This window comes from Vigna unguiculata, chromosome 7 (genome assembly GCF_004118075.2).
Source record: "Vigna unguiculata cultivar IT97K-499-35 chromosome 7, ASM411807v1, whole genome shotgun sequence".
In the NCBI taxonomy this organism is placed as follows: domain Eukaryota; kingdom Viridiplantae; phylum Streptophyta; class Magnoliopsida; order Fabales; family Fabaceae; genus Vigna; species Vigna unguiculata.
In genome coordinates this window covers 129529-156382 of record NC_040285.1, presented here as the reverse complement: position 1 = coordinate 156382, position 26854 = coordinate 129529, and the positions used below count along the sequence as shown (strand labels likewise).

Here is a 26854-nt window from a genome sequence, read left to right as displayed (position 1 = left end):
TATTTTCTAACAACATTTTTAATTTTATAAAATTATAATTTTAAGGTTAATTATTCATATATTATAAGATCTTTATGTAATTGTTTTATTAAATTAGAATTATTATTTAATTTATATATCATAAAATTAAAAGTAGTTGGAGGCGGCGAAAGTGTAGAGTGCAGAGCCAGTGAGGCGGAGGCAGTGGCAGTAGTCGGAGTGCGTTGCCGCGAAGTGGTGGCGTGCGTAAGCAGCATCGTGACCGAGTGAAAACAGAGCAAAGAAACCACGCGCAAAATGGCAGCAAAGAAAGCATGGAGAGTCTTTCCGAGACCCCTCTTAGAAACCATTCTCAACAACCACGCGCAGCACCACCGTGTCCCCCAACCCCTCCTCCTTCACGGCCCCAGAGGCGTCGGCAAAACCACCCTCATTCTTCAACGTGCCTTTCTCTCTCTCCCTCCCCCTCTCTAAATTCTTTCTTCTGAGACGCATTTCACGTTTCTCCCTTCTTTTTCTCAGGTTTACTACCCAACTGGAATAAAGGTCCTCATCTCACCGGATACGTCGACTTCGCGGAGCAAATGAAAGTTGACCCTGGCCCATCACACAGCCCGTGGGCTTCCTGGTCGGATATTGGGATTTGGGGAGAAGAAGAATGGCTTGTCCTTTGAGGAGGCTTCTTACATGAAGGAATCGGTTGTGGCATTAAAGCTGGCCAAGAAGGTGATCGAGCTTCAGCAAGGGTGGAGGGCCATGCTTGTTGTTGGAGTTGTTGTCACAAGCTGCTGAAATTGATCATTTTCAGGTACATTATTGGTTTGTTTTGCAAAATACTCAATTTAATCAGGGTTTTAAATTGCACTCATGAATGCCATTCTCTTCATTTCGGGCAAGCCTGTTTGGTGTATTCTCAGTTGCAGTTGGGGACCTCCAAAACCATGATGTTGCAGCTGCAGTTGTGGTTTTGGACCATAATTATGAACCTTGAATTAAATTGTTGAACATGATAAAGATGCATTTCGTGCTAATATATATCCAGAAATGATTTTTTTGTAAGATTGTATGCTTAGTTATCAATGCTACGAAGTGTGAGTTAAAAAGAGTCAAAGTCCCACATTAGACAGAAAAGACAAACTTAAACACTATATAAAAATAAAGATAAAGGCCCATAACACCGTTGCTTTAAGGTTTTGGTGTAAAAATGGTGTCAAAAGTCTTATATGTGTAAGACTAATGTCATATAACCATATAAAACCACAATCTTTCAATGACCATGACTATAACCAACCTATGTGAAAAATATATATAAACCCATCACGAAGTCATGTTGGATTACTTTTTTCTTTCTTATTGTATAGTTAGTGACATGAGGTGTTCAAACTGATGATATATTCAAGTAATTGCAGCCAAAGCTGGTTATTAACAATATTGAAGTTCTAAAGCACGCCACGGTAAATAACAAGTTATCAGTCGGTGGACCCCTATATCATGATAGTCTATCATGGAGAATAATTGCTTTGGGTGCAAACGAGCGCTGTCTGCCTGTTATCCTGGTGACATCTGATAGGTGATATTCTTATCTTAAACTTTGTTTCCTTCTCATTTTTTTCGCAGTTTACCAATACAAAGTTCTTACATAGTGATTGGATTTTGGTTCTATTTTTTCCAGCTAATACGACTTATACTTTTTTACTTTGGAATCTTGTGGTTGTTAAATTTTCTAATAATTACTTTTTGAATTGAAGGCACTGGAACCTTCTTGATAGATGTATCAACTTTTGACTGCAGGGAAACTATCTGTGTATGTTGAGAGGACCAGTGACAAAACATAGTAGTTGAATCGAGATACATGTTCTGTATGGAGAACTTATATTTTTTTGAATTGTATAGTGAATCATTAGATTCATGAACATTAAAAATGTAACACATACATTAAATACAAGAAATATAAACATGCAAATATACAGTTAATAACAACCTCATAGTCAGAAAGAGTGCTTGTATCTATATGTACTTATGCTGCACAATTTCAGCAACACAACCTCCAAAAATAACTGCTGTTGCTGCATAAAATTCCTATAACAATGACTAAATGCTTTTTCATTGGTCTTGGGTCTAGGTTGACTTTCTTGTTATACATATTCATGTATTCTGAATTCTTTCATTCTTATGAAAGACTTAGGCTAATTTAATATTTGGTGCTGCCATTTCTACATTTATTTTACCTTTTGTATTCTTTCTAATACTATTTCCAATACCTTGTTATTTGCCCCAGTTACTACTCATATGAAGCTTTCTTGGAGTTTGGATATATGGAGATATTTATCTCACGTGAGGTACTTGAATAGCCAATGTTTTCCTCCTCCGCTCTTTCTTTCTACACAAACCAATACAAACAAATCATTATGAGAGTTTGTGTATATATTTAGGATAAGATACATGGACGAACATGCTGATTCCTCCGAATTAAGCATGAAATATGGAATATAGGATTAGTCTACAATTGTATTTTATAGATGTCTACCTTCCTTTCTATAGAAAGATGTGACTGATAACAATGTAAGATACACTATGCTACCTTTTGAGGTTAAGTTTCCTAGGAAGGAAAGTTGAGAAAAGATTTTGTTGTTGTAATTATTAGATTGCTTCCTCTTACGATCTGGTTATGATGAAGTCGAGGTGGTTTTTAGATATGCTATCCTTATAGTTATGTGTATAAGTTCTTTTTCATATTTTTTAGTACATATTTTTGTTTGAACAACTTTTGCTTGGCAGACCTTTGGATGGACTCCACAAGAAGCCAAAATGCACGTTGTCACTGACTACTTTAGTCTTTCAGAAGTATGAATATTTCAACCATTAGATGATTTTTTATTATTGTTTAAATTCTTATTTTAGTTCCTAGTAATCATTGCAAGTTTTAATTAATATTTCTTAAATTCAGTGGAAAGTGATCGCTGAGGTGCTTGGGCCAAATCCTCGACATCTATTTGAACTTGATGCACTTAAACAAAGCAATCATCATCTGAAGTAAGCATTTCTTTTTTGAATTGTATACAGTTATAAAAACTATTATATTACTCTTTTGACCATTATCTGCAAGTGTTTTATATTATCATAAGTTTGTGCCATTGTTACACATCAATGGAACTGAATGTCTTACTAGTTCATGCTTTTGCTTAATTGTAGACAAACAGAAGACAAGGCTAGTACTTTCGAGGACATTGTAGATGCATATATAGCCTATTTGCAAGTAAGTTCAAAATTGGGCATGAAATATATCTTTCAAAGTGATGTCTTTATATGATATATTTTTGGGAGTATTCAAGGAAACCTCTTAAAAGGCAAGTTAGTCATTTGTTTTAAGTGACTAACTTTTGTTTTTTTTAAATGATTCCACACCCTCTGTCAGATCCTACACATGCACCTGTACTAAATACTCATCCAATGCAAACTAGGTCCAAATTTTATATTTTTCAACATCAGATTCATCCATCTCTACTGCTGTCTCATTCTGAACCAACTAATGTGAAACAAGCACTGAAGGATAAAAACTGGCAGGCTGCAATGCAACAAGAATATGATGCTTTGATCAGTCAAAGAACTTGGGGTCTTGTTCCCTTACCACCTGCTAGAAAAGCATTTGGTTGTAAATGAGTGTTTAGAGTTAAGAAAAATGATAATGGTTCTATAAACAAGTATAAAGCACGACTTGTAGCTAAGGGGTTTCACCAAGTTCATGTTTTTGACTTCCGTGAAACTTTTTCTCAAGTCATTAAACCAGTAACAATCCAAATTGTTCTCACTATTGTTCTTTCTTTTGGCTGGCAAGTTTTCCAACGGGATGTGGACAATGCGTTTTAAAATGGATCTTTGGATGAGACAATTTTTATGCAACAGCCTCCTGGATTTGAAGCATCTGATAAATCATTAGTCTACAAGTTAAACAAGGTGGTTCACTCACCTTCAAACTGCTCTTCATCAACTTGGGTTTATTTCGTGTACATGTGACACTTCATTGTTCATCTATAAAAAGGGCTCTGAGAGGATTTACTTTATGGTTTATGTTGATGATACTCTTATCACTCGGAGTTCTTAGTCTCATAAAGCATATTACTGCACAACTTCATGCCACTTTTTCTTTGAAACAATTGGGTCACTTAGATTATTTTGTTGGTCTTGAGCTCAGCATTTGTGCATTGCTCACATTCAAGCTCTTGATCAATGGGCAAATATTTTAACAAGGACTCTTACTTCAACTCATTTTGCTCTTCTTCTCGCCAAACTCAACGTGAAGAATTTTTTGTGAGAAAATTTTTCTCCTTGAGTTTGGGGGGTGGGTTAATGTTAGTATATTATGGGGTTTCCTTTGTATTTGTACAAATTATAATATTGTTTTCCCTTTTCTTGTACAACTGTCAACATTAGACAGCTGTCAGTAATTACCACATATAAATAAGTGATTGAGTAAGAATGTGAATAATACATATTTGTTCATCATTATTTTCTCTCTTCTCTCTGTTCCAATTCTCTAAGACTACTGGAAAACAACTTTGTGAACAAGTCAACTTGTGAACAGTAACCTAACTCGCAGACTTGTGCGAGTTGATAGGTTTGATAATAATGGCCAACAGGTTTTCCAAGTATTGTTCTTTTCTATTGCCTCCATTCCCAAATCCATGGCTTATTTCCATCTCAAAATTAGAAGAAAATGTTTTCTCTTTTTCGGTCTCATTACATACATATGATATATATACATACATTGATTGAATAATTTAGGAAACAAGCAAAGCCTATTTTGGAATACAAATCCCAGAGATTGTGGGATTGATTTGCTAGTAATAAAGCCAACACACGACCAATATACAAAATTAAAACCAGTAAGAATAAAATCTGAAACTTCCAAAAATATCTTGACAGAATAAAATCTAAAACTTTCTAAAATATCTCAATGGATCCTCCTCTGTGTGTAATCAATTCAGTTCTACAGTTTCATAAAATTTCACATTATCTTGTAAAACTTACTCTAATTTATTTACAAATAATAAAAAAAGTTGAATTAGGAAAAATATGATGAATTAAAATAAAGAATAGGGAATCATTGTAAGTTTTTCCTGTTTTTCTGGAGGTTCAATTTGTGGACTGCATTTTTTTAAAATATAATGTGTCATTTTATTTTATTTTTGTTTCTAGTTGACTTCAATTAATTTTGTTGGTCTTCTGTCTTCTGTATTCATGATTAATGACATGTATTATTCAACTTCATTCAGATTACTGTTGTGAATCCTGCTATGGATAGAGCTTTGGAGTTATTGCAAAAATTTGCAATTGATGTACACAGTGGAAAAATTTCAGAAGACAGATTACGTTTTGGTGCAGCTTGGAGGCACCCCCCACAAATTGATGACCCTAAGTTGCACAAGGAATGGGCAAAGCTTCAATTAATGGATTTTGTTCAGTCTTTTGCTAATACAGGATTTGCGGTAAACTTTCTTATCTTTCACCAGATTATATTTTGGCTCTTATGCGACTATAGTTTTTTTGAAAAATGAATGACACCGGAGAAAAGTTATATAAAACATATGAACATGCATAAGGAAACACAATGCATGGAATGACCCCATGCTTTTTGTTTCTTCGTTTTTCTTATGTTTAATAAATTTTCATGTGATGATAAATGATAGATATCCTTTGTGGTGTCAGCAAAGCTAAGATGCCAAGGTAAATAGTACTGTCTAACAGAGAGTTCAAAATTATGGGATAATGTCCCTAATTTTTGAGCTTTTGTTTGTTGAAGGTGATTTTTAGGCTATACTATCCTACTTGCTACATGTAATAAATGTGAAAAGTGTGTTCTTACATACCTACAAATTATTATAATTATTGTCATCTCTTATAAGCAAGGAGGTGATGAGAAGAGGTATATTTTTAGAATATGTTTTTGTCAAATTACTTTTTGTACCAATGTTGTACACTTCAGATGTTCAATCCTTGGTGGGAGGGAGTATGCTAAAGATAAAAGTATGACCAAATTATAATATATAAGTGAGTACAAACCTCACCGTTTAATTCGCTTGAGGTTGAATTTAAATTTCACAGTTTTAAGAGTAAGACCTTTATCAAGATTATCTTCAGTGAAGTACTTGTCAATTTTAATGTTTTGTCTTATCATGTTGTAGTAGATTATGGATTATTTTCATGGCTGACTTGTTATCACAATATAATGGCATATGAATGTTCTTTTTTATTTTGAGGCCATCTAGTATAAGTTTCACCTAGAGTTTTTCACACACCTTGAGCAAGGACTCATAATTTAGCTTATTTTTTAGAACGAGATACTTTGTCCTTTGTTTTGCTTTCTTCCAAGAAATATACAATATCCGGAGGTAGATATTTCTGTCATTGACAAAACCTGCATTGTTTGCATTAATATCTATTTTCAGGATCGTAGTGTCTTTTTTCATAAGCAATAACCCCTTTCGTAGGTTTGACTTCATGAAATTGGGAAATTAGGATACAAACCAGTGGTGATACCTGTTGAACAGAATCACAAACTTGGTGTGAATCAATTGAAGATGTAGCTATGGGTAGGCAATCTTATCAAAGGCTTGTCGGGAAATTGATCTACTTGTCCCTCTAGGTTCAACATTGCCTATGTTGTAGAGGTTGGAAGTCTGTTCATGCATGATTCTAAGGAGATTCATCTCAAAGCAGTTTATTGCATTCTACGATACTTGAAAGGAACTCTTGGAAAAAAGAATTCTATTTACAATGGGAATGAAATGATCTTGGAAGCATACATATACAATTTGATTTTGTCCATTTAATATTGGGATTTGTTTTAATCAGGACTTCTTTCTTTCTGTTTCTTAGAATAAGCTTTACGGGAAAGAATCTTTTCTAATATTCAGGCAGATTCTTATTATTCCACTATCGACCACTATCGACTATATTTGTTATCTCAGCTATGGTCAATTGCTCCATGTCATTATCTACGGTTGATATTAATTATAAGAGAAAGATTAAATAAAGCAATAACCCAAAGTTTGATGCTATATATTAGGCATTTGGATTAGGTTTTGTTGTAAGTATCATGGTTTATCACCGGGTCAATGAAGGACTCACTTTTGATAACATTGGTATTATGCTTAGATATTTATATTACAAGAAGGTATTACTGTTTTGTTTAGTTATCAACTGTGCAAATATGTGGTTGGAATCTGTTGAGTAATGTTGATCCTTGTCTTCGAGCAGGTCAATTACCGAAGTGATTATAGTGAAGAAATCTTTGATGATCCATCTATTGTTGTTTTGTCACAGGTATGTTAATTTAATAAAAGCCATTGGCCTTTAGGATCTTCCTTGTCAATTTTTATTTTACTAGCTCATTCAATATGAAGTTTTGAGATGTAGATGATCATTAGTAGTTATTTTTGAAAGGGCTCGCTCTGATAATTGTATTTCCTGTTTTTGTGAAAGGTTTGTTTACTATGGTAAAAATTTAAGTTGAAAATTCAAAAACCATCAAATACAAGCGTAGGTGAATTATTGAGCTTTTTACTACTAATTATCTACAATGACAACCTGACCTAAATTCCTTAAAATATATTGTCAAACTATAGGAAACAGATAAACATTGAATTGAAGTTGTGTTTCTGTGACAATATGGGTGTTTTATTTATAATTGGGAAAAGAGATCAATACAATAAATAAAAGATATTTGATATCATCTACTAATTAAGATATGATAATAGAATAATATAGAATTGTTAGAATATAATCCGCTGATATAGATCTATAGGAAATCAATCGTTACATAATCGTGAAAATTAAGATGATTGATTTCTAATTATTATGTCTCTTTAATGTAATTGATTATATTTAAATGTATAAATACATATTGTGTGGTCTGTATTAGACACAATACATTGAGAATGACTATGGTGGTTATCATTTAGGGGTTTGAAAAATTTTTCATTCGAACTCGCCAACTCGATGACAAACTTGTGAGTTCATTGAATTCACCACCGATTCTACCAAGCTTAGGTCAAAAGCGAGTTTACTTCCTAATTAAGTCGAAAGCTCTATGTAAAAATGCAAACTCAAACGAGTTAAGCTGAGTTTGACAACCATGGATCCACTAGGCCGACACAATTTCAAGAGGCTTTAGATACCATGCTAAATTATTAGAGAAGAAAAACATTGAACTGAAATCACACCTTTGTGATAGTGTATGTGATTTATTTATAGAGAGAAAGAGATCAATAAAATCAATGCATGATATTTGATATGCTCTAATAGTTAAGAAATGAGCCTAGAATAATCCAAATATGTTCTTGATATTTTTTATTATAAAGACATGGTTTTAGTATTTGTAATTATGACATATATTTGTAAATTTAATGTCTTCATCTTCAAGAAACGTCCCTTCTTTGTATATTTTTGAAGGTGGGACTGCTTTATGCTCAACGGGATCCACCATTCATTCGTCCCATATCTAAGGGAATTCAGAGGTGTCTAGTTAGATGGTAAGTGATTTTCTTTTTCAAGTTTCAATGTAATAGAGTGGAATGGATTGAAATACTTATTTAAATGATGTTTGATTGCAGGCTTGTACAGCAGCGGATGCAGTTGAATTCCCACAATTTGATGCATTTCGTGTGGCATAGAATAATACGTGGACGATATTATCGTCATTTGATGGTACAAATTGGCTATAGATAGAACATGAAATCAGGTAAAATTCTTGATCTATCTCTTTCTAGTTTAATTATTGAAGAAATAAATGATAGATAGTCATGATGGAATCATTTGTGTGACAAGTACAAAAAGCAACGGATTATGTGCATTCACCAGGTTGATCCTTGATGAATGCTGAGATGTTACTTATTGTGCAGTTAGTGGAATGGATTTAGTTCATACATGACATCAAAAGAAAAATGAAGGCGTCACATGTGTGCATGGTGGCATACTGTGTAAGGGTTGAAGCTTCATAATGTATTATGTTGCTCTTAATTCGTAGTATTATTAAACTCAACACACAGAAGCATAGGTTACCTACATTTTGGCAACGTGGCATTTCTGGGACCATCATAAAAGGAAGCAAAACGATTTGTTTTTGGAAGATAGCATTCACTCTGTGAATGAAGGTGTTAACATACTCAATAATGGTTGGTTGAAGACAATAACCTAGACAGACAGGCTCTGAGGATGTTCCAAATGATGACCTACAAATTGATGACACCTCATCACATCTTCCATTGTCACAGATTCCTTGCCACACTCATTTCTGTGGACTTGTCTTCATGCCATGCATGCTACTCATTCATTGCATACCTATAGTAGATTTATTTTATGTTTTTTATTTTTTATAGAAACAATTCTTAAGATTCTTAGTTTTAATCAATTTTTTTATGTTTTAAGTTTCTAATAAGATATTTAATTTTACAAAATTATAATTTCATGTCAATTATTCATATATTATAAGATATTTATGTAACTTTTAATTAAATTAAAGAAAAGAATTGTGTAATTTATATATTTTGTATATCAATATTTTATGTAAGTTGTAAACCAATTGACGACAAACTTAACCCTAAAACGATCTAAACAAAATCGGTTTTATCTAGAAATATCTCATTTGTTACCGATCCTGTTACTCATGATGTAATAACTTGAAAGAGGATGCGAATTATTTTATATTTGTGAATATCAATGAATAGCATGAGTACTCTTTTTATCTTTTGTAAATTTCCACATAAATCTTTTATCTTAAAAGTATAGTTTAAATAAAGTTGTACTATAAATTTTATTACAAATAAAATCAGCCTGTGAAAAAGATAAACTTAAACAAGTTACGCTGCAAAATATAAACTTAAATAAAGTTAATCATTTTTAAATAATTATGATTCCATAAGTGTAAATAAGAAATAAGAAATATATAAAAATGAACATTAAATAGTTTTTCAATTATTAATGTTTATTACTTAATTAAAAAAAAATTACTGACAGCAAATACCAAATATCAAAGAATAGGAATATCATAATATTTATATATGACAAGTGGATAATTAAAACGCATGTATCTACTATTTACGAGTATTTATTAAAAGCATTCATTTTTTATCTATTACTAATTTTATTTTTTGATATCCACTACTATACACAAGCATAATGTTTTTAAAAAGTCGGTATTGTTTCGTGGTATACATAGACAAGCTTGATTAATAGTAGGTAATTTTAGAAAAATAATCATTTGATTAAAATTTTGCTAACTAAAGGGAGAAAAGTAGAATAATATAGTGGGATGAAAGTTATTCTAGACTATAGCTTCTTCAATGAGATATAACATACTCATCCTTTTCTCTTTGGAAGAAAAACTCATAATCTAAGAGTAGTTCCTCCATTTTAGAGCACCAGTTGGTTTAACTTTTCTACAATATTATTTTGGTGAAATATTGAATGAATGTATCATATCTTAAGGTGAATTGAACTAAAAGCAAATAAAATAAAAACAACAATATCGTGAAATAGAAGTCGAAAAGAAATCAAAATTACGATTTAACTTCAATTGAAATGTTCTTAAAAACAGTATTCAAATAGAGTATAATTCTGTAACGTCAGCTTGGGGCTGGAGAATAATGCGTATTCCATTGGCAAGAGGATTGGGAAATTAGTGAGTTGGTATTTCTTAAAAGTAATAAACTTTTAACCCTAAAAAACAATTAATTACATTAATGTCTTTAAATTTAAGCTGGCAAAGGGAATAGAGATCAATAACGATCAATGTTGCAGCATCTGTGGTTACTATAAAATCAATTACGAAAGGATATTTTAAGCTTTGGTGGGACTTTTTGTTTTAACATGATTATCGTAGGTTTTAATTATCCAATACTGATTTTAAAATCCCAGCTGTAAAAGGCACGTTCGAACAAAAGAGTTCCATGTTTGCAACACTTGTTTCAGAATAGATAGAGTCTCATCTCAACTATTACATGGTATATTGAGATACTGAAGTGCATATATATTGAGTAAATATTTTAACTAATCTGGATAAAAGAAAAACCATACATAAAAAACACCACACAAATATTACAGCATAATTGACATTATAACATTTGTTCGAGAAAAAAAATAAAATGGAACTTTATGGTCTAATGATATTTAAAGAAGGGAGTTATGGTAATTTTGAAAAGAAGGATGAGAGGGTTTGTGCAATTATGCTATACTTGTGAATAGAAAATGGAAAATTTAAAAACAAAGGAGAAATTATTCAAATTTTATTGAAATTTGGCGTTTGCAATTTTATTCAAAATGAATGACTAAAATTGTATAATAGGGGAAAATCCTATGGGGATGCAACCATACTTCTCTGGTAGATTTCTATAGCTTTCCATTCCATTAGATCTGCCGGCAACAAAATTACTTTTTCTTGAAGCTGAAAAAAGTCCGAAAAAAGTGATAAATATACTAGACATAAATAATGAAAATGTCTCCCCCAAAAGATAGCATGCAAAATTGCTTACTTTCTATTGGAATGAAAATGTAAGCTTAGACTTGGCCAAAACAACTCAGATTCAGGCATTCCATAGAGTACATGACCGTTTGAGTCCTCACATCTGTTTGAATTGCATGCTATTTAAGTATGTAACTCTGACAAATAATAATTGAGAACTGACCACCAGTATGTCGAGTAAAGACTTGCATATGGAATAACACACTTTCCAGGATAGAGTTTCATTTAGTTGTAAATGGCCCTACCATGCAGCTACAGTATAAAGTTAGTTCAACTTTTTTAGAATCATGCTGGCTTCAGGTAATAAGGTTAAAGTATACCTGAACAATGAGGTGTGCAGGATTAAAAACCTCTACTGACAAACCATATCTTCTCCAAACCACAAAGCTAGCAAGTAGGACTGATGTCTTCAAAAAAAAAAAGAACAACTTCCCAAAACTGCGCACATTTTATCTGAACATTTACATAACAAATATCATCAAGGGCTAATTGCACATATTAAACTAAAACAATAGGGGGGAAATGCATTCCAAACACTAACCACCGATAATTAGATACAGAATTAATTCATTGGCCTGGTAGTAATCTATGAGATGAATTTAGTTTGAAAATCTCTTTTTGATTAATTTCCATATTAAACATTTAAAATATTGGTATGATATTTCTAGATTTCCTCTATTTTCTTACTCATTCTATTCCTATTCCTCGTGTATACTAAATGACTTACGTCCTTGAAATGAGGAAAAAGGGGAAAAGCAGTTCATTTAGTTCCAATCACAAGAGGTCTCAACACTCCAGTTCCCATCACTGACCTTCAAGAATACGCGTAGAAGGATTCCAAACTTTTTCCCATCCAAGAATCCTGCAAAACAGGAGAGAATTATAGTTATGATTAGGTAAAGGTATGCTCTTTCAAATCTTGGAATTGTTCAGGCGGAGAAAATGGTGCTTAAGAAATGAATAGCAACGTGCAGCAACTCTGGAACAAAATATAACCGATAGCAATTTACCCTATCTTCATCATATATTCCCATATACTTTGACTAATTTTATGGACCTCTATTCAACGTGCAGCAACTCTGGAACAAAATATAACCGATAGCAATTTACCCTATCTTCATCATATATTCCCATATACTTTGACTAATTTTATGGACCTCTATTCAAACTACCAAGCCATATTATAACAGATTATCATAGAAATTACCACTAGTAATTCTAAATGCCGTGCTTGAAATGCTCCAATCATAGCCTCAGCAAGTAACCAAATTAAAGGAAACCCAGCACCAGAGGAAAGCCAGACCATGTAAATTCCAATCATGTTTTTCCATAATTAAGCACATCTATTCCTTTGGAGAATTATCTCCTTCAGATGCACATGAGAGTGCCAGCATCCATCCTTGCAAACCATGAGAAGAATCCTTTTTCACCATGACTTCTAGCCTTCCAACAGCCCGCTTTGAAACTCCACAATTCAGTAAAATGTTAGCAAGAGCTCTAAATGTGAAATCATCTGGTTGAATCCCAGATTTTATCATTTCCTTGAAAGTTTCTGTAGCTTCCCTTAGCCTCCTATCCACAGAATACAAACCAAGCACATTATTATAACTCAATACATCAGTCAAAAGACCCAGTCTTCTCATCTGTGTTGCAATTTGTATGGCTTCATCCAATCTTCCAATTTTCTTATACATACATAGCATCATTGCATATGAAAACTCATTTGCAACTTCATTCTTCTTCAAGCTCTCAAATATCTCTTTTGCTTGTTCAACCATAAGTCGTTCAGTATAAAGATCAATCATACAATTAGAGGAAAATATAGAAGGACCTTCATCTGACGATTGAAGCAATTTGTACGTTTCTTGTGCTTCGTCCAGGTAGCCTACTTTAGTATACAACTTAATTAAAGAGTTATATATAGTTGGATTCCCTGACAATCCTGCCTTTCGCATTTCGTTAACATATTTGATGGCTTCTTTAACACTTCCCGTATCAGCAAAAGCATTGATAAAAACACCATAAATAATGACATCAGGCTGCACGGCATATCCAAGCATCTTTTGGTATAATTCTTCAGCCATTTTCAATTGACCTAACTTCGCCAAGCTTTTTATCACAACACAGTATAGAACACAGTCACTCACAAGTCCTGCATTCTGCATTCTTTCAAGATAAGATTTTGCATCGTGCGGCTTGTCAGCACTGGCCAGAATATGTATGAGAGAACTGAAGCTGCATTCGTCTGCAACAACACCAAATTTCTTCATACAATCAAACAATTGGCATGCTTTATCATAGCATTTACCTATCCCATAAGCTTTAATCATCACATTAAACTCGAGGACAGTGAGCTTCTTCTTTTCTTTGCAGCACATAAATACTTTCTCTGCTTCCAAAGTGTACCCTCGTTCCCCATAAGCATCAATATTCGCAGCATAACAGCCAGAACTAATATTCCCGGCTAGGTGAAACCTCCTGAACCACAACCATGATCGCTCAAGCATACCTGATTCTACATACATTCTAGTCAAAGCAGATTGGGTGAACTCATCAATTGCAAGATTCCTTTCGTCCATCTCCCGGACAAGCTCTTCCGCTTCTTGGACCATTTTCCTTGTCGAGTATGCATACAAGAGGATACGGTAACTCACAACATCTGGCTTAAGGCAGGACTGTTTCATCCTTGCAAGACATTTAGCTGCCATGTTGACATTATTATTCTTAATATGAGCCGAAATGAGGATGTTATACGTCCAAGTGTCGGGAATGCACCGAAATTCTCCCATTTTCTGGAATAACAAACAAGCTTGTCGTAGCCTTCCACAGTTTCCATACAAGTGAATCATTAAATTGAGTGTGACTGTATTCAAGGTCATGCCCTGTCTGATCATCCTAGCAAAAGTTTCACATGCTGCGCGAAATTGACCACCCTTCCCATACGTGTCAATCAAGGTAGTATACGTATTCGAGCTTAAACAAACATTGGCACCTCTAATCCATCTTCGGAAGAAGTCTTGAGCTTTTGGGAACTCTCCCGCCCTCTTGTACAACAAAACAACAATCCCCATGGTGACCTCATCAGGCTCCATTCCTTGACTCTGCATCCTCTGAAGCCAAGCAAGAGCTTCTTCTTTGAGTCCACCTTTGCTATAAACATCGATCAAGGTCCCATACGTGGAATTCAGAGGTGCAACCCCTTTAGCATTCATTTCGCCCCACAAATTCTCCACGAGCTCCCACTTGCGCGCTCTGCCAAGGGTCCAGAGCATTATGTTGTAGTGAATGACGTTCAAGTCATAGCAACCCTTTTTCTTGAACCACTCGAATATTTGCAGAGCCCTCTGGCAAGAGACCTGGGTCTTCAGAATTGCACTGATTTCCCTGCTGGAGAGAGTCTCCTCCCACTGCCTTAGAGCGTTATCCAAGTCGTGAATGGTGTCGAGAGCGTGGAGAATGGATGGAACGCGTCCACCGTGAGAGACCCATCTCGTCGAACACGTGGAGTGCAGCTTCTTATCGACCCTCTTCTTTGGGGTGGTGGAATCAGCATTTTTATCTAAACTCAGTTTGTTGAAAAAATATTTACTGGAAGAGAGAGTGGTTTTAGTGGGAATGAAAGCAGCGGAATCGGATGGAGAAGGAAGTGTGTTGGTGAAACCCAAAAGATTGGTATCTAAGAGACGAAACTTGGCCAGCATTGCATTGGTGTCAAACCTCAGTGATGCAAACAAAGCACGACGAGAGAGTTGCCTCTGCGCTTTCGAATTCCTTTATCTTATTCTTTCGTATTTTCTGATACGGGCAATGTTCTTTGGGTATTTGTACCCCCATATTTTCTTTTCCCACCTCATATTTCACATCTCATAATTTGTTCTAAATATATTTCAGAATAATAATAGTAATAATTCAAGACACTTCTAAATTTTGCAATTCAGAACTTTTTGGAATATTCCAATCTAGAACTATATTTTATGTTTCATAATTCAAAATTATATTTCAAATTACATAATTTAAACATTACAATGTAATCCAAAATTATATTTCATATAAAATAGAAACTTCTTTTCCTTCACAGTGGATATTACATCAATCACCAAACAACTTAATAACGAGTGAAAGAAAATACATCAATCTAAATTGTTTATGCTTTAGAAATATGTTGTGGATCCAAAAATTGTATAATTTCAATAGGTATTCTTTCTAAAGCAAAATAAACATATTTAGATTTGTAGATTATGTAATAAAAAGTATATTTTCAAATTACATGAAATTATATTTTAAATTATATAATCCAAAAATACTCTATTTAAAAATATATTATAATTATATTTTATATTCTACAATAAAAAATACTACCCTAAATTATACAATATGAAAATATATTTTCAGATTTATAAATTTAGAAATATATTCTAATTTGTAATGTGTCATCTAAAATTATTTTTAGATTTCTAAAATTATTTTTAGATTGTATAATTCAAAACATTTTTTTAATTTCAAATTGTACAATAGATTAATATTTCGAACTTTAAGAACATAAAAAAAATATAAGAGTGCTAAAAAAATTGATACATAAAAACAATTATCCGCAAACAAATAAACAATGGGAAATTCGGTGATATTAAATATTGAGTGTCTAGTGCTTTTAATAAACACGAAGCAACATTACCTTGAGTGAATTATTCTTTTTATTAAAAAAAGATAGAAATTCCAATTACAAATACGGTATGCTCCACACTCCATTTCAGAAATAAAATATTGTGCCCCAAGTCACTTGTCTGAAAATGCATCTCATTTGCAATACTTGTTGAACCAGATCGCAATGTTAAGGTAGCTTTCAAAGTCAGATTGTGGTCTGGACAAAAGTTGAACCAAACAATATTATCAATTGCAATTATTCTAAGAGAAGTAAACAAGAATATGACAACCTTTGTGTACAGTAAAAGCCTTAAAAATTTTAGTTCTTGTAGATTCACAAATATGCAACTTTGGTCCCTGTAAAATTTTAATCATTCGATTTTTCAAAATTAAGTAACTTTGCTCCAATGTTAACATATAATCTAATTATTTACATACAAGAAATGTTATTCATATGCATGTGATAATAGTGTCAATTACTCATTTATGTATGTATGATATTAATAGTAACTTTGACGATTAACCTTAATATATGTTATTCTCTGACAGGTATATTTGAAATTCTCTGTTAACAACTCAATAATATTATAGCAATGGACCAAACCAATCACCAATTAAATTAAAGTTTTACAGGGACCAAACGTGAATTTGTACTAAACTAAATTCAGTAATTTGCAAAACATCTCTCCTATTAACTTCTCCAAAATTAGTATTAATTTATGGAGAAATTTATTTCACTATTTTTTAATATTTTTTTTTTCTCTGGTGAGCAAATTTACCAGAATAGGCCCTCATTATAGACGAAAGAGAGATGTTTGTGTTAAGATTTGTTTACCTTTCAATTCCATGAACATCATTTGGAAACACGATGACTTTTGTTGGTACTCCTTTCTCCCTTAAAGCCCGAGCATACTACAAATTTAAACAATATGGTTTTATTTATCTGTCACACTGTTCTAGTTTACAAGGCAAAATCACCCCAGAGTTTGCAGCTATATGTTAAAGCTCAATAATACTTACTTGTAGTCCAGTCGAAATTGGAACACGGAGATCTTGAGCACCAAGTAGAAAAAGCGTTGGTGTTTTTGCCTGAACATATCATCAAAATATAAATCGTCAATACAAGATTTTAACAGCAAGCACCACGAAATGTCATAAACAGGCTTCATTTTAAGTTGTGTGGTGGAGCAGTAACATTGAGATCCGTTTACTGGATACTACAATACAACTTCATCATGTAATTCAACGGAATAACAGGAAAAAATGAAATAAAATCAAAATTCTAGGCAACAAAAGTTGCATTAATCATGAAAAATTATATTAGTTAATGCATTTTGTTCAAAATATTAATTCTCAACTACTCCTTGATGCCAAAACTGCAGGCTTGTTATTGATACAAGTGCTCTTGCAATTGTTATTTTCTAATCCTTTAGTTTGAAGCATGCTTACAATACTGATTAATAATATAACTACAGTTTAATATTCAAAACCATATCTGGGTGCAGACCTTTGAGAGGTGTGAAATAGGAGATTTGCTATAAAATAGAGTTAGATCCGCTGCTGAAGGTGCTTCAGTAAACTTGTCTCTACCCTTGGTTCCATAAGTCTCCACATAGCACCAATCAGGGATATCAGTTGTACCAACCATCAGTGCAAGGTTACACACAGGATTCCTAGCAGCGGCTGCAACAAATTTCTCAGGTGCCTACAGCAATCAGAAATACATGAAAAACAAAACCACAACGGAATTGTAAAAGCCCAAACTTTTAAAAGACAAAGCCACACCACTATTAAAGTGGATATTAATTTTGCAAACTTAGTTAAGTATCCACCTATATACAGCTTTCTCACATTTGAGGGACATGTTAAATATATCATTTGTCAACCAACTAGTTAACTTGATTCTCTTAAGGACTCTTGTGTTAATGACATTTGTAACAAATTCGTCTCATGATATACATGCTCCAGCTCGAGAGAAGTGTTAAAAATATGGTTTGATAACAATAAATGGGAGATATGATATGATTTTACAAGGAAACATCTTACCAAATATTTCTCTATTAGGTATTGATTTTGTTCTTTATTATTGTATTTCTTCTTCATTATAAATAAGAATACTCATGTCTGTACAGATAACACGAAATTCATCATATCCTTTCTCAGTTTCTCTCTTCTTAATGTGGTACCAGTACGGCACCATCTTTTGTGACCCATTTTGTTCACCAATACTTTTAACGACAACTATTATGTTGAAGTTGTTGTCATAATGTCAATCAATACTAATAATGGATAAGCAGCCCTCAGTACCATAAACTATTTCAGTGACTATTCTTGAGCACAAATAATTATGTGCTATAGACCTTTTTAAGGTTAATATAAATCCATCGTCCAATTATCACAATACTGTTACAATCAGAATTTAAAAGTAACAGAACTAGTTGCACCTGGCCAATCAAGTGGGTTGTCAGAAAGCCACCATGTGAGCCACCAAGAACTGCAATCTTTGAAGGACTGGCGAGTCCCAAGTCAATGACATGATCAATAGCAGTGAGCACATCGTTGACATCCTGCACGTACAAAATCATGATCAGATCCAACCTCATGAAAAAAAAAAAAAAATATATATATATATATATATATATATATATATATATATATATATATATATATACATATGTGTGTGTGTGTGTATGACCAGAATATGATAATGGTTTTGGGAGTTGGAACTTGCTTTTAAAGGTGAGATGTTGGATAGATAACATAACAGCACTAACAAGTGAAGAATTTAGAAAATAAAAGAAAACATTACCACATACCTGAGAGCCAACTTTTCCTGGAAGAGATTGCAAGGCTTCCTCGCCAAATCCTATTGAGCCTCTGAGAAATATTATCAAGTAAGCTTAGAGCAGACTGTATTTAGACATGTCTTCATCTATAATTGGATATCTAAAGAGGCCTTATTCCATTTACATTAAAACACTTAGCATATATGATACAACAAACTTATTGTTAACGTATTGGGGTTAATGTTAATGCTAGTCTCATTCTAAGGAACTTTGGGCTTACACTAGTACCAAACCATAAAATAACTATAAATAGGAGAAATAGGATAGGATACTAAATAATATCATTAATCTAATCTTATTATTTATCATTTCTATCTATATCCATCTCAAACTTACCAAACCACAAAATTAGCATAAATAGGAGACATGGGATATGATATTAAATAATATCATTAACCTAATCCTATTAGTTATCATTTCCATCCATTATCCATTTTATCTACTAAACCAATAATATAACACTATAGACATATTATTGAGGAGGATATGATGCTAAACTTGTTTATGTTATTATAACTTATCTATTGCAAATAAAATAAAATGTTGAATATATTACAAACTTGGGGAATAATTGAACGCCATTTAGAAATGGCTTTTGATACAAAAACACCTAACGAAGAATTCATTATTGACAGAACATATCAGTTTAACTCATCTTCAACGATCACAAAATACTCCTAAGTTAGCATACCATCGAAGTTACATGAGTGAAAAGATTTCCCCGAAGGTGACTTTTTTAGAATCAACCATGAATGTAATAAAGGCCTGAATTCTCCTGTGCATTCTGTAAGTCAGTAACACATACCAGGGAACTTCGTGCCTTGAAATGAGATTTTTAATAGAATTAGAAGTTTATATTATAAACTAACATTTCACTTGAAACAATAATAAGGAGGATGTTGGAGTAATTTTATTTATAATCTTGGGGGCAGGCAAACCACCCAACCCAAACCTGAAACTTGACAGCATTGGATCTCTAAAGTCCTATAAGAATCATACAGATATGAATTTCTATGCTTGTTCAATATTATGGTTAGATTTATTTTTTTTTATAAGGAAAAAAGGAGAGAATCAGATAAAATAGGATAGGATTTTTCAGTCGTATGAAAAGTGCAAGTCTCCTTAGCCGAAGTATTTTGTCGAGGATCCTAGCTCTCTCCTCGCTTTTTGTCAATTTCATTCTTTATTTATTTTCTCTGATTCTATGTATTCCTGTTATTCCAGACGACTATGTTTCAAATTATTCCAAAGCCTAAGAAAGATGGAGGTTTCGCTATTGCTAATTGGATGGTGTCTAAGAACATTGCTCTGGACCGGAAGACAAATGGAAATAGATATTTCCTTTGGAATCATATTAACTCAAATGATAGGAAATTAGTTCCACTTTTGGTCTCCATGACTCTATTCTTCTGCCCTTGGCCCAACCAAAAGGATTTTGATTTCTTAACCCTTTTGTGGCATATCATTCAAATATTTTTTTCAAATTTCAAACTTACTGAATAGGACTACCTTTTATCTTGACAAACAACTTTACAAGTCCAAAGCTCCCTCTAAATTCAGGATGTGAAATGGAGTTCATAATAGAATTAATACTTATAACTAATGACATAATGCAGATTCATAGACCTAGTAGTGCTATTTCTTTTATGTGTGGTTCAAGGTCAAAAATACCAAGTCTCCCAGCACTGATTAGAAAGACCATCACTGTGAGAATAAGAATCCATCTCCTGGTCAAACACTACATAAAGAATTAACAGGAACTTGATTGAACACGTCAAACTCATGAATGTAAATTGTATGGCCTTGACCAAATGCTTGGGAACAAAAGAGGATATTGTTTACCTGTAATTAACAATTAACAAGCTATATCCAACCGAAGAAAGATAAGCCAATGGCCTTGAAAATCTTGACAATAAGACAGAATGGGGTCCCCCATGAAGGACCACAATTAGTGGATCACATGCATCACTTTTCTTAGTTTGTGATGACACAAATATAGCTTCATAAGGTTGACTAGCACCTGAAATTGAAGTTCACATAACAAAAAAGAAAAAAATAAATTCCACAAGAAATTTGAGTAACCTTGTCTGTGTAACCAAAGATCAAGCAAATAAAATGCCTTTGACTTTTAGACTTACTTATTTTTAACTCAACTCTGCTATCAGTTTTATAGCTTTAGGGATGATCAAGATCCTCTAAACCATCAAATCACTTCAAGAACTATCAATTATATTTTGCTACTGTTTATCCTGAAAAGTTCAGCCACACCTAACCCTACTAGTACTATCCATAAAGGACAAGACAGTTCAACTCAAGTTGCTCCGTCTTCATTCTCTATTGTTCCCTAGCATAATTTAGCTTTTCAAAATTTCAATTTCAGCACCTTTATACATGTTCTATTTAGAGCTTAACATCATCTTCATGAACCAATCATAAAATTTTTTTCTTTACTTTTTATGAAGTAAGAATGTTGAGGAGAATGAATAACATTTCTCATATACTATACTACTCAACATTAGATGTCCAACAAAATTATTTGGCTGGGTTTCTTCTTCTTTGAGTGTTGAATTGGTTATGTTGCAGAACTATTGTAGAATGTTGATCGCCACGAGAGTTTACTTTAGCCATTGGTGGTAAGCTTAAGAGCTAGGCAAATCTGTGCATTTAATTAGCCTAAAGAAGACTCCAGAAAGAAAGATACCTTTTGTTAAGCTTTCAGAAGCATCCTTGACTGAGATCTTCATTATACTGGATGTCAGAGACGAGATAGAGGACCTAACCTGTAGCCAATCTCCAATGATACAACTGAGCATGTAACACTTTCTTTTAATGAATTTCTACAAATATTCGAAAAGGAAAATGAACAAAACCTTGTCCGAGCACTTCAATATGGGATTTGAGACATCTGACCAACTCCATTCTTTATCATTAGTTGTATTTTTAACAATAGCTCCGTACTTTATTTGAGGAACGTCTACTGGACTGCTAGAAACTATATAAAGTTGAACAAGTTAAAATAAACTAACCTGTGCCATAAGTCCAATATTAAATGGTAAAAGACAAATTGAGCAGCTAATGGTTAGTACCAGCAAGAATATTGTTCCCATCCAATGTAAGAAGACTCCAAGAGAAATTTGAGTTAGCAGGGGTGATTCGCAATATTTCTCCACTACATTTGATGAAAAGGTAGAATGTTGATCGCCATGATTTGTATAAAGTTTTACACAAACATAACAAAATGTATTACCATTGTCATAGCTACCTCAGTACATTGATGGAAAGTAAAACTTGATTGCTGTGCCATACAGAAGCTATAACTAAAGTGTGGCCATCGGAAAGCCATGGATCGCTGAGGATATTTGAACAGTAAAGCCCTGGGAAGCTTCCATCCTCCGCAAACAACACAACTGGAATCTTAAAAATTTGAAATAAAGGCAAAAAAAATTAGTATGAGTTTTTGGGAGACCAAAATAAGATATTACAATGAAGCAATAAAAAACAAAATGAATATTTCCACATTTATTTTGAAAATGTTTTAGAAAATATAAAAATGAGTTCATAGGTTACATCTGGGTGTTGCTTCAGGCAACTAGTATTAGGTTTTTAAAACATTGCTAACAGCAAGAATTCCTCAGTACAAACAGCCACATGATTCATGAAATTGATGCTAGACATGAGTCTGTGAAAGATACCCATCCATTCATTATCTTCTACGGAAATTGAAGCCAGGATTCAGAAACGATAACAATTTACTGTGCTGAACATGCTAACCACAGAAAACCAATTGGAAAATTCCTGTCTAGTAAGTAAAGATACTGAAAAAGATTGTATAGATTTTCATTCAACAAGAATATTGTCCCCACTCAACCATTACAGAGAAAAGCTTTAACAAATTATTTCATGTAAAACCATAAACATACAGAGACTGATAGTTAAAATTTTATATTTTCTAAGCAAGTTCTTAAGCATAGGATAGTTGAGAAGTTCATACTCTCTGATAAAATGAATAAATAAAAGAGAAACAACAGAAATAGATCTCAGTGGCATCTGTTCAGATTAAAGTTAAATTAGACAACAAGAAAAAAAAAACTACCACTTCATGAATTTTAGAAGATTGATAAAGCTTCATATCCTTAGGCCAATCAATTCTATGAAGTGAATCTGTAGCAGAATGGGCGCCAGAATCAACTGAGCTTCTTGCAGATACAAATACAAGAAACTTTCCATCTGGGCTGGTAGAAAATTAATGCATAGGAATCAAGATCATAGAAATCAAATTCACACTCTTATTACTGATACGTTTTGCTTAAATTTCATGGGAAAAAAAAAAGAGATGCATGTGACTAAAACCAACAAGTGATGACGTGTACAATTTTAGAAGGTAACTAAACATTATTTCTCACACGTCTTACAAGAAGACACTCATAATAGAGAATGTAATGTAAGTTTCAAGGAATATATGCCTCAAAGATTACTTTCAATTTCTCCAAAAATTGGCAGTTGGTATACAGGTCTAGGGAAAATAAGATGCAAAAGATTACTCTTATAGAAGTAATCTTACAAGGGAAAAAAATATAATAATAGAGAATCTAATGTATGTTTCAAGGAATATATGCTTCAAGATTACTTTCATATTCTCAAAAAACGGGCAGTTGACAGACATTAAATCCACATGTTTATTACTAATAACTCATTGCTTAAATTTCAAAATAGAAGAAAAGATGAACTACTTCCATACGACTAAAACAGATAAGTGATAACATGTTCCATTTTAGGATATAATTAATTTTCAGGAGAATGTTTGAGTTATAGTTTCTCACACATCTTACTAGGAAAAAAAGATAATGGAGAATGTAATGTAAGCCTCAAGGAATATAGGCCACAGAGAGTAATTTCACATTCTACAGATATAGGCAGTTGACCGAGAATTCTACAGCCTTTTCAAAAGTATAAAAATAAAAAATATAACTTTGTTAAAATGAAATCATTTTGTGGAAAAAGGTATTTATTATGCTTTAGCCACCATCCACAGTGGCAAGTATCGCTCTCAGAACTGGAGATTGATAGCCATGAAATAATCAGCTGAAGCAGTAACCACTTACTTTCACCATTAGCTAACTTTTTTATCATCTTGTCAATAACCTATGATGTAAGTTATGCTGACATCCTGCTAAGAGTTTTTCATTTTTCACATCATACCCCTATTTGTTGAATATGTACAACAACCATCATGTAATATTTTTTAAAAATTAAGGGGGACTAGTGTAATGTATAAGTGTAATCAAGAGGTGTCCTGTAGGACCCCAAATCAGTGGGGTATGGGGCAAAATCTGAGATAAATGCAAGAGCACATGTGTAAAATACTCAGACCAATATGTTATTTGCACACCAAAAACTGGAAAACTAAAAATTCTACCTTTTTGTGGGGCCTAGGGTGTGGGACTTCGTTTCAGCATGTGAAATAAATAGAATGAAAGCAAAATGATCCTGGCTATTACCTGAACCGTGGAAAGAAAGCACTACTTATGGTTTGAGTTAGGTTAACAGCCTGAACATCTTCTGTTGAGCTACATCAATCAATACACCTTCAAACTTTAGTTCAGCACAACCAAACTTAATAAAAAGATATTCACTTTCAAAATGAAAGGTAATACAAAAGTCACTTACTCAGTCTCAGTTTCATTTGCTTTTGACTCATGGTATGGTGCTTTAACAGCATATAATGCACATGGCCTGTTATAGCAGTACTTAATACCAAGTTTTCTTGTCTCAAATGACCATCCAACAAAGACCAAATATTGCACAGAGCCTTCAACTGCTGGAGCCCACACAACTTGTCCAACACTCAAAGACTTGTCAATTCCTTTGACGGCCTGTACCTCTCCACTGCAAAATTAGTGTTGTAGTTAGCATTTTCTATCTAAAAAGTTACATCACTCATTATCAACTTAACATAAAACCATATATTATACAAAACCTAGTGATGTCGATGACAAAAAGGGCAGGCTGCCTCTTCCCTGCATACGTCTCTCCCCACTCTTCCTCCCATTCTCCTTGAGCTTTCCAGGTACCACCATCCTTGTCTGAAGAACTACCTTTCTGGTAGCCACCCAAATCATTGAATGTGGGCTTTGCAGGAGCTGGCTCTTCAGCTACATACGCTATACAAGTTTCATTCAAATTCCAAGAGATCCCCTCAAACCTACAATAACACAAAACAGTACTCCAGCTCATAAATTTTAGCTGGTAACAGAGTTTTGTGCACAAGTTTGATTTGGCACATTATTGAATAAATTATTACTCATTTTTCACCTTTTAAAAACTAAGCAATTATTTCTCGAGAAATAAACACTTCCAAACATGTACGTCAGTTTAATATTACTGTCTACCAGTACTTTTTCACTCTACCTCTGACCTATTTCCATTCATATCTCTATTTCTGTCCCTGTTTTTTCTCCCTTTCTCTTCATAAAAACACTTTTGTTTTCCACTTTTATTTCATCCACTATGGTTCTCTCCTCCCTACAAAACAGACCCTTATAGGAGCTCTATCAGTTAACTTTTAAACAGTTGAAGTGCATAATGAGTTAAATTTAGAAGCTCAATTCTTTTTACTTCCGTATCTTCTAATCTCCCATAAGTGTCATCTATGAAAAATGTATATCCCAAACATAGCTAAAGCAGTATAAGAACCTATTTGAATAAACTACTCCAGAAGCACTTACAGGCATACGAAAAGAAAATAATAACAAATAAATTAAGAAACTTTCTCGAAAGTTAAAATTAGCTTATTTAAGTTAAAATTAGTTTCTACACAAATTAAAATTAGATTGTAAGTTAAATCGTAGAAACTCTATAAGAAAAAGATGATTTTTTAAGTTATCCGATAATTTATTTGATTTTATCTTCTCACTTTTTGTAATGTCCGAAGAAAAGTTTATTCAAACAAACAAAAGAGCAATAATAAGTTTACCATCCATCAATGTACACAGAACCATGCTTTGATTGAGGGACATGGAACTCCTTTTCCAGTTGAGAGGAGCTCCAAATTTCAAAGCGGCAAGGACCTTCACTCTCGGGATTCCGAACAATAAGCAGCTTGGAGGCAGAAGGCGACGGAACCATGGCGGAGACTCCGGTCAATTCGATCGGAAAGGGAGCCCAGTGGAACGCAACGGTGGCGTCGCTTTGTCTGAGCAGGGAAGCGGAGACGATGGACTTCTTCCTCTTGTTGGTCAAAAGGTTGGGTTGACTAACGCAGAACATTGCCTGCGAAGCCAAGCCTGCCATGCAAAACGAAACACAAATAGTGAGCACGAGCACCGGGAAGTGAAGTGAAAGATGAAGGGGATTGGAGTGGATGAAACTGACCGGTGTGGGAGTTGAAAAGCCATGCCTTGTCGACGGAGGGGATGGCGGTGAATTGGTGGAGCAGGTCGGAGTGAAAGGCGTATTCTTGCTCCGTGGCTTGGTGTTCGTCGTCCATTGGTGAAACTGGTGAAAACGAAAACCGTCTTCTGCAGCAGATTGAAGCAAATAGAATGAACGAGCGAATGAATGAATAACGAAATGGATGATTAGGGAAGAAAATATTACGCAGTGAGCGGAAGCGAGAGCGTTGTTGGATTTGGAGTGATGAGCGTGGACAATAAACAAAGTGGATTAGGATTAAGATTAGGAAGATAGAATGGGGAAAACAAAGATGGTGCTACTCTTGTACACCAATTACCGACGCTGGTTGTGCTACCAAACATGCTGCATTGGACACTACCGATTTATTTATGTATTTATCACTGTATCTCTCTCTATGGCTTAAACATTCATGGCCATAATTCCACATGTTACAAGAATATAATACTAATATCAACAT

At 33.6% G+C, this 26854-nt stretch overlaps 2 protein-coding genes and 1 pseudogene across 6 annotated transcripts; 1 reads left to right on the top strand and 2 right to left on the bottom strand.

The window, feature by feature from the left end:
- Positions 1-126: 126 nt before the first annotated feature.
- Positions 127-9413, top strand: LOC114191827 (annotated as a pseudogene).
- Positions 9414-11120: 1707 nt separating this feature from the next.
- LOC114191826 (pentatricopeptide repeat-containing protein At3g23020-like) lies at positions 11121-15272 on the bottom strand. 5 transcript variants are annotated; one of them, XM_028081240.1, is made up of 5 exons: positions 12705-15272; positions 12225-12359; positions 11818-11950; positions 11508-11749; positions 11125-11419 (listed from the first exon to the last, which is right to left on the bottom strand). In XM_028081240.1, the coding sequence occupies exon 1, from the start codon at positions 15196-15198 to the stop codon at positions 12841-12843; it is 2358 nt and encodes a 785-aa protein (XP_027937041.1). In that variant the 5' UTR covers positions 15199-15272; the 3' UTR covers positions 11125-11419; positions 11508-11749; positions 11818-11950; positions 12225-12359; positions 12705-12840. The 5 variants fall into 5 exon arrangements, with proteins under 5 accessions (XP_027937044.1, XP_027937043.1, XP_027937039.1 ...); XM_028081241.1 differs by having other exon boundaries at positions 12310-12359; XM_028081243.1 differs by having other exon boundaries at positions 11121-11419; positions 11508-11600; positions 11818-12359.
- An 823-nt stretch (positions 15273-16095) lies between these two features.
- Positions 16096-26775, bottom strand: LOC114189572 (acylamino-acid-releasing enzyme-like). The gene is made up of 18 exons (XM_028078177.1): positions 26581-26775; positions 26356-26501; positions 25958-26267; positions 24962-25186; positions 24652-24870; positions 24483-24551; positions 23078-23216; positions 22247-22398; positions 22071-22153; positions 21855-21976; positions 21686-21764; positions 20827-21004; positions 18955-19015; positions 18583-18705; positions 17646-17843; positions 17159-17227; positions 16974-17050; positions 16096-16355 (listed from the first exon to the last, which is right to left on the bottom strand). The coding sequence occupies exons 1-18, from the start codon at positions 26736-26738 to the stop codon at positions 16292-16294; spliced, it is 2472 nt and encodes an 823-aa protein (XP_027933978.1). The 5' UTR covers positions 26739-26775; the 3' UTR covers positions 16096-16291.
- Positions 26776-26854: the final 79 nt, after the last annotated feature.

Bases quoted from the DNA above. Each gene is read 5' to 3' on its own strand.
- LOC114191826 (XM_028081243.1), bottom strand. From the start codon at position 15,198: ATGCTGGCCAAGTTTCGTCTCTTAGATACCAATCTTTTGGGTTTCACC.
- LOC114189572 (XM_028078177.1), bottom strand. From the start codon at position 26,738: ATGTTTGGTAGCACAACCAGCGTCGGTAATTGGTGTACAAGAGTAGCA. The intron at 19,016-20,826 runs GTAAACAATATC...AATATTTCTCAG, and splicing joins TTGTTAATTGTTAATTACAG to AGGCTCAATAGGATTTGGCG. The intron at 16,356-16,973 runs GTAAACAAATCT...ACTTTTGTCCAG, and splicing joins GATGTTCATGGAATTGAAAG to ACCACAATCTGACTTTGAAA.